Source organism: Acomys russatus, chromosome 5, assembly GCF_903995435.1.
Source record: "Acomys russatus chromosome 5, mAcoRus1.1, whole genome shotgun sequence".
NCBI classification, from domain to species: Eukaryota; Metazoa; Chordata; class Mammalia; order Rodentia; family Muridae; genus Acomys; species Acomys russatus.
In genome coordinates this window covers 32713910-32721979 of record NC_067141.1, presented here as the reverse complement: position 1 = coordinate 32721979, position 8070 = coordinate 32713910, and the positions used below count along the sequence as shown (strand labels likewise).

Below are 8070 nucleotides of genomic sequence, written 5' to 3'. Positions count from 1 at the left end.
TTAAGTGGGCACGGCCACAACGATGGCAATGTCTATATTGTACCTGGAACCAGCACTGAGCAGGAATGCCCATCTGTAGATAATCAAAAACAGAAGGGCTTTCACAGGAAAAACAAAACAATAAAAATAGGAATTAGAAGCAGCAAGAGGCCTAAAAATCACCAACCCTGGGCTTGAACGCTAGCCTCAACCCAACAGTTTAGTGATTCAGCAGCTTTGATGTAAAAACTTAGTGTGTTTCCTACCTTCTTATAGTTCTAAGATGGCTGTGAAATTTTTGTTCGACATCCTCAGACCCACTCAGAATCCTGTACTGAGAGCTAATAAGTTTATGGATATAGAAATTATTCTCAGTTAAGAAAAAAAAAAACACTTCCAGGAGCTAATGAAGTCTGATTACTTTTATTTAAAGATTGTATTGATTAATAAATTATGTTCGTATATGTGTGTGTACATGAGTGCAGTGCCCACAGATTCCATAAGGGGGTGACAGATTTCTCTGGAGCTGGAGCTAAGGGTTTGTTGTAGGCTGGCAGATGTGTATGCTAAGATCCAAACCCATGTCCTCTGGAAGAGCAGTAAGTGCTCTTAACCACTAAGCCATCTCTCCAGCCCCTGACTTCTGTCATTTCAGCCTATGTCAGCAAGTCATCTTGGAGCATGAGTTCCACAAACTCATTAGACAGGTCAGGGCACTAAAGCATAGTTAAAAAACAAACAAACAAACAGTGTTTTCAGGTCATTTTGACAAATTTAAATCTGGGACTTTACTGGCCATGTGAATCTGGAAAATCATTTAATGTGTTTGTGTCTAATTTTCTGTCACCGAGTTGGCACAGTATTCACTTTGAATACAGAGTTGATGGTGAGGATTCAAGCCTGGGGCTCACAGATGCTGTGGGAGCATACCTCAGAGCTCAGTGGTTGTTGTCATTAGCAAGGACTCAGCCATATTCTCATCTAACTTACTTCAGGAATTATAAACTTGCTGCTTAAATCAGATATCTTAAGGTTTTAAAAATGCTTAGTCTTCCATGTCATCTATTACTGAGTTGTCTTCAAACTTAGAAGGTACAATTAATTTTATTTGACTTTCTGAACTATTATCTTTAAATAACCTAGAGTCTCAGTCTCTGTTTCTCCCCTCCCTTTCCTTCTCCCCCCCCCCCCCCCCCCCCGTGTGTGTGTGTGTGTGTGTGTGTGTGTGTGTATCTTGCAGTGCTGGGGATTCATCTCAGGGCCTTGTGATTGCTAGGCAAGTACTCTTCCACTGAGCTCCATTTATAGAGCTCCTTTTATACTGAAACAGTTTCTATGGCTGGCCTTGAACCCACTGAGTAGTGCTAGTCAGTCTTTCTTAGCCTCCTGAGTAGCTGGTTTTACCTGATTGCCATGAGGCCCATCTAGGGTCCTTTTGATTGTTCAGAAGGTCAAAGCCAATCTGTGTACTTAAGAAATTTTCATAGTTATTGTGTTCCAACATTGGTGTGATACATTTGGCTCGGCAGCATGCTCTGATAACCTCTCAGAGAGTATATAGATGAACAGAGAAGACCCGCTCATGGCCTTGTGACTTGTGCCACTTTCTCGGCCTACATTTTGGCCTCTAAGTAGGGACTGCAGTAGAGGTTAAGATAGACTGACATGTTGCAGATACACAGCTACATAAGAAGTCATAAGTTTCAAAGTTTGTGGACAAGCAATGATATGTTTTGGCCAAGAACTGTTGAAATTGAACCAAAGAACCAATGGGGGTTTTTTCACTGACCTGGGAATCACACACCGCAGCTGAAGCTCAGCAGAAATAGGTTTATTCTTGGGTTTATAGGTCAGCCAGCTATAAAGAATAGTTCTATCAGCCACCGTCTGTTAAGATAAGAGATCTCTGAAGTATACATATGGTTTGTCACAACAGGTTTTAATATATTCAAGTGAGAAATTGAAAAAAAAAATCATTTGCCAGTCTACCATCCCATGAAACAAAGATGTATACCCAAATTAATGTGCTTAAAGTTCTCTCTGCAATGCAGAAGCACTTAGCAAACAGAAAATGAAGCAACACACTTGACATATGATTTGTGAATGAAATTGGCAAGAAGCTGGTCACATTATCCCTGAAATTTTTCCACTAGGCTTTTCAAATCAAAGTTCCAGGAAGTATTTATTTCTTAGATGGAAACTTGCTCTATAAGGATTTAAAAGATGAAGAAACTAGTTGAAGGAATCTGAGATCTCTTTCTGATACTATTGACTTCAAACACAGTATTTGGCCTTTACTTTTGATGTTCAAGTTTCTAAAAGCACATCAGAAGGAATATTGTTAACTAAAAATGATGCATTTATATTGACAATTGGATTTCCTGAGTATGAACTGCATATGAATTTCATAAATAAGTTACAAATCCAATGATTTTGCCATACTGGTCTCAAGTAACAATTCGATCCTCCATTACTTATGCTTTTGGGATCACATTAGATATGGTGTATGGCCGCAGTTCATAGAGAAGTTCCAAAGTCAGTGACTTGTTACAGAGTGTCCTGTAAGGTGGACGATTCATGTGGTTGCCAAGGTCTGAAAGACTGATCTTATCCATCTTTCAAATCAAGAGGTTAAGACAGATACTATTAAAACTGGTTTGCATTTTAGACTGCATCAATTGTAGAAAATGCCCAGAGAAATGGGTAAAGAGAGGGGATCAGTGTGTTTTGACTAGTTTCGTAGCCGTGACACTTGCACTTTAGGATAGGCAGCTCTCTGTTATGTGTAGAGGGGCCTGTGCCTGAAACTGCTGACTATCTGCCCCTCCTCACCAGATGTTAGTTGCATCCTCTGCTCTCTGGACAGAGGCATCAGTGTTGTCTCCCCAAATTGCCCAGTGTCCCCTGTGGAGAGGATAGTCCGCACTTGATAACTACTGGTTTCACCTCTATGAGGGGATCTATATTTGACACTTGCTTTTAGCTGCTAAAAACCTCAAAATGCCTTTGGATTTCTTTTGATGGGTGCACGGGAACAAATCAAGAGTACCCGGCATCTTGCTGTGGGTAGGCTGAGATAGACAATTCACTATGAGGCAGAGAAAACTGGAAAATCTTCATGTCAGTTTGTTTAAGTTATTCCATGCTCACGACATGAAGTTTAGGTTCCTAGAAGACCGTACTTATTTACGTGACTAGAGCAATGCAAATTAAGACAAGATAAACGGAATGTTTTAAATTTACCTTGGCTGTGCTTGAAACTCCATACACTAAGTCTACTTTCAGTTTTTCTTACAGATGCTCAAGCACTATTGGTTTCAATGATAAATAAATACACACACACACACATAATACATATATATTAATTGAAAGTGAACAAATTAAGTCTATTTCTAGTTCAGGACCATTCCAGATCATTCTTACACCTTAACTTCCTGGGAACAATTTTGATCAAAAGAGTACACCTCTGTTTTCCTCCTCTGGACACTGAGCCACTGTTTTCCCAAGGCCTGGGCACTGAGCACCACTCTAAGGAGAAGGAGTGCAAGTTATACTCAGGAATAATCTATAGTTTACTGACAGAGACAGATCTATAGCCAAGTACAATAGGATGCTTGACTAGGGATATCTTCTATGAATTTTTTCTTATCATTGTTCATTTCATTCGGCTCATCCAAGAGTCGTTGCAGAACAAAGCAGCAGTCTTAGACTAGGCACCAGCAAGCCTGCGTCTGACCCTTGCTCTGTTATCCACTAACTTCGTGTGTTTGGTTACATGGCTGGCCTTTATGCCTTGATCCCTCCTTCCATAAAAGTAGAAGCAGAATTGATCGTGTAGAATTAGGTGTATAAAAAAAACCATATGAAAATAATACGTGTGCCATATTAATAGAACATTAATTTATTTTGATAGAAAAGTCTAGTTTTCTTATTAATGCCAAGTATCTTCTACACAGTAAGTCTCTGGTGAATGAATAGAAATGACAAAAATACCCTCTGTGTCACTCTTAGACTAAGGTCTGCAACATTGGTGAAACATACATATTAAGATAAGAATAAGAAAACAACACTTGAAAAAACAGTTCCTTCTCTTACCTCTATAACAATCCCGCAGAAATTGATAGGATAAATAAACTCAAGCTCATCTACTCGCAGGATAACCGCTTGGCAGCCTGTCCCTAGGAATAACTCATCGGGGCCTATAAGTTCATCTTGATAAAACAGTGTCCTTTTAGCTATAACATGGAGATTGTGGTAATTGCAATTCACCAAAACTGTTGAAAGAAGAAAAGGCAGTCAGCTGCTCCACCTCAGTCCATAGCAAAGAACTTTGAGCCAGATTAGGGGGCATGAAAAGAAGACCCAATTTAACCAAAAGAAATAGAGTTTAGGGATGCAAGAAAGGATGATTCTTTTCATGATATGGCTCTCTTTTTCTTTACTTCCCATGGGCATCCCTCAAATGGAATCAATTTGCAAAACACTTAGACGTTCCCCCTGAGGTTAACTATAGCGGCTGTTTAGAGTGGAAGCAGAGGTATGTACTTTTATCGCAGCTAACGTTGGCTGCGATGTTCAGCAATCCTTGATGTCTCTGTAAGACTTAAGCTCCCCCCCACCCCGTGGTGTGAGTGGTGTGTGTGTGTGTGGTGTGTGTGTGTGTGTGTGGTGTGTGTGGTATGTGTGTGTGTGGTGTGGTGTGTGTGTGTGTGTGGTGTGTGTGTGTGTGTGTGTGGTGTGTGTGGTGTGTGTGTGTGTGTGTGGTGTGTGTGTGGTGTGTGTGGTGTGTGTGTGTGTGGGTGTGGTGTGTGTGTGTGTGTGTGGTGTGTGGTGTGTGTGTGGTGTGTGTGTGGTTGGTGTGTGTGTGTGTGTGTGTGTGGTGTGTGTGTGTGTGTGTGTGGTGTGTGTGTGTGGTGTGTGTGTGTGTTGTGGTGTGTGTGTGTGTGTGTGTGTGTGTGTGTGTGGGTGTGTGTGGTGATGTGGTGTGGTGTGTGGTTGATGTGTGGTGTGTGGTGTGTGTGAGTGGTATGTGTGTGTTTGTGTGTGTGGTGTGGTGTGTGTGGTGTGGTGTGGGTGTGTGATGTGTGGTGTGGTGTGTGTGTGGTGTGGGTGTGTGTGTGGTGTGTGTGTGGTGTGTGTGTGTGGTGGTGGTGTGAGTGGTGTGTGTGGTGTGTGTGTGTGTGGTGTGTGTGTGTGTGTGTGGTGTGTGGTGTGTGGTGTGTGGTGTGTGGTGTGTGTGGTGTGGTGTGTGTGTGTGGTGTGTGTGTGTGTGTGGTGTGGTGTGAGTGGTGTGAGTGGTGTGTGTGGTATGGTGTGTGTGGTGTGTGTGTGTGTGTGGTGTGTGTGTGGTGTGTGTGTGTGTGTGTGTGTGTGTGTGTGGTGGTGTGTGTGGTGTGTGTGTGTGGTGTGTGTGGTGTGTGGTGTGTGTGGTGTGTGTGTGTGTGTGTGTGTGTGTGTGTGTGTGGTGTGTGTGTGTAATTGCATGCTTATATATGTACACATAGAGGTCAGAGGTTCATCTTGTACATCTTTCTCAATTGCTCCCTTATTTTTTAAATGCAAACCAACTATTTCTGTTTTAAATCCCTTTTTTCCCCCCATCTGATGGTAGAAGCTTTATGTCGCCTTTATTACTTGTTAAGATTTAAGGGTACAGTCATCAGGTCAGGATTCTATTGTCCCCCAGTCTTGGATATCCAACTTCATTAATTAGGACTTTTTGTTTGGAGCTTTGGTGGGTTTCTTTTTTTTTCCTCCCTTATTTTTTTAAGGCAGGTTTTCTCACTGGCCCTGGAGCCTGCCAACCTTGCTAGAGTAGCTGCCCAACACCCCAGCATTTCTTCTGTCTCTGCCTCCCTACCACTGGGATTGCAGGCTTTTTCTGTGGGTGCTGGAGATCCGAGCTCACATCTTCATGCTCGCCTGGAAAATACTTCACTAAAACCCCAGGTTTTAATTTTCAGGCCATGGCTGTGTGCCAAATAGTAGCAGACACATAGTTCATGTGGGGAGAGAAGATGTGAGTCTTTCAAGGTCCAGGAATTAATAAAGAGCTGAGACTGAACATTCTGCTCTTTGGCCCACTACACGGCATCACCCTGGCAATCAGAATGCTCAATTTATACCCCTGCTGGACTCTTCTCCCGAGCTCTAGGACAGGCCTCCAGTTAGCTATCAGCTATACAAAGGATAGGTGAAGCAGTCCTTCTCAGCATGCACATGTTCTATATGGAACTCAGGTTTTTTTCCTTTGCTTCCATTTGTGTTTCCCATCCCAATCAATAGCACCACCCTCACCCAACACTGAGGCCCAAAGGACTTAGGATCTAGTTCCCGGTCCGATTTCCCTTCCTCCCACATAGTCTCCCTCTAAGTCATTTCACGTTTGCTTTCAAAATTGACCTCCCACCTACTTCTCTGTATGGCTGTACCTTAGGCTCCATCACTGTCCCTTCCCGGGTGACCCCAGCAGCTCTTCGGAGGGGCTCACTGCCTCCAGTCTCGTTTCTTTTATTCTTTACAGCTGTCCTATATCGATGGAAGGGTCCTTTTATTTACACCCCTTTGCCACCATCTCAGAAACCTCCACTTCCCTGCCTAGCCCTTTAACTTTCAAGTAAACATTTTTCCAGTTTAAAAAAAAATGTTTTATTTGTTTTGGTCCTATTTTATCAGCTTGGACTATCACATTTTCAACAGGCGTTTTGCATAATTATCCATTTGTTTTATTTAAAGCCAAAGAATAGGGAGTGTTTCCTGCTTTCTAACACCCCATCCTTCCTGTAAGCAATGACTGTATTATTCCTAAGGTCGCACAGTAACCGTGCTGCCTCCAGGAATCCCCCTTTGTCCTCCAAATACTGCACTCATTCTTCTTAGGACCTGTACTCACCATCAGTTCTCCTTCTGTGACATTATAACAGCTTGTATGAAAAAACGCTGACTCCTTTGAGCTGAATCTCTGGTGGTCTTCAGGACTTGAAGCTATTTTTTTTTTTAAATGAGCCCTGTCCCATTTTGTCTTAGTGCTCTTCTTTGCAGCTGGCTAGATTATCTCCTGTAGGCCTGTTTCTTAACCTTTGCCCCCGTAATCCTGAATCTAATTTTAGTTCTTCTGGTATCTCATTAGGGAGCGGCATGCCACACCAGTGGTGAAACAAGGTTGCTAAATTATTTGGGAAACTGTTACTCGTCCTGGGCTCTGAGAGCAGCTTGGGGTCAGTCTGTATGGGATGTTGAAGGCTAGTCTATGTGTCTCTGAGTTGGCTGTAGGACAACACGGGGATGCTTAGGAAAGTTTTAATTTGAATATCTTAAAAAGAATTGTCCAATGATGTAGGGAGGGCAAGAGAGACGATTACATAAGGAAAGCTAGTTAAGAATGTGTGGTTGGGGCTGGAGAGATGGCTCAGAGGTTAAGAGTGCTGACTGCTCTTCCAGAGGTCCTGAGTTCAATTCCCAGCAATCACATGGTGGCTCGCAACCATCTATAATGTGATCTGATGCTTCTTCTGGCCTGCAGGTATACATACAGGCAGAGCATTGTATACATAATAATACATAAATAAATCTTTAAAAAGAAAAAGAAAAAAAAAAAAAGAATGTGTGATTGAATAATGCAGGTAGGAAACTTTGAAAAGACCGATAAGCAGCTGGAAGAAGGACTCATACGGAAAAACAGATGGCTTAAGGGTGACCTGGTAGGAAATCAAAGAGTGCCTATGTAGGAAGAAGTGTGTGTGTAGGGGGTTGAGGGTGCGGGGAGGGAGAGGTGGGAATCCAACTGTGAGAAGACAAGTCATGGGCTAATGAGAATTAAATTTGTAAAAGCTGTATGCTGGGCCAATAATGGTCTAGTAATCCAGGCGGAGATAACATATAGGGCTAGGAATTATTAAGTCATTAACTTTTCAGATGGGACAATAATCCCCTTGAAACCAAGAGCCTCATAGCTAATGGTCATTGAGGAACTACTCCTTGAAACCATTCCCAGTCAGAGCCCACTCTGATACCTGACTGTTGTCCAGAATACTTCCACATCCCAGATACGAGCAGCAGCAGCAGCAGTCCTGACACAACAAAGGCCTTCAT

General features: G+C 42.5%; 1 protein-coding gene across 1 annotated transcript; it reads right to left on the bottom strand.

The window, feature by feature from the left end:
• LOC127189816 (oocyte-secreted protein 3-like) lies at positions 1-8070 on the bottom strand. Its single transcript, XM_051146914.1, has 4 exons — positions 7992-8070; positions 4075-4253; positions 1769-1866; positions 1-73 (listed from the first exon to the last, which is right to left on the bottom strand). Exons 1-4 carry the CDS (start codon positions 8068-8070, stop codon positions 1-3), a joined length of 429 nt encoding a protein of 142 aa, XP_051002871.1.

Excerpts from the sequence above, each read along its gene's own strand:
- LOC127189816 (XM_051146914.1), bottom strand. The coding sequence starts at position 8,070 with ATGAAGGCCTTTGTTGTGTCAGGACTGCTGCTGCTGCTGCTCGTATCT. Across the intron at positions 4,254-7,991 it reads GTATTCTGGACAACAGTCAG|TTTTGGTGAATTGCAATTAC; the intron begins GTATCAGAGTGG and ends TTCTTTCAACAG. Across the intron at positions 1,867-4,074 it reads TCTGCGGGATTGTTATAGAG|ACGGTGGCTGATAGAACTAT; the intron begins GTAAGAGAAGGA and ends TTATCTTAACAG.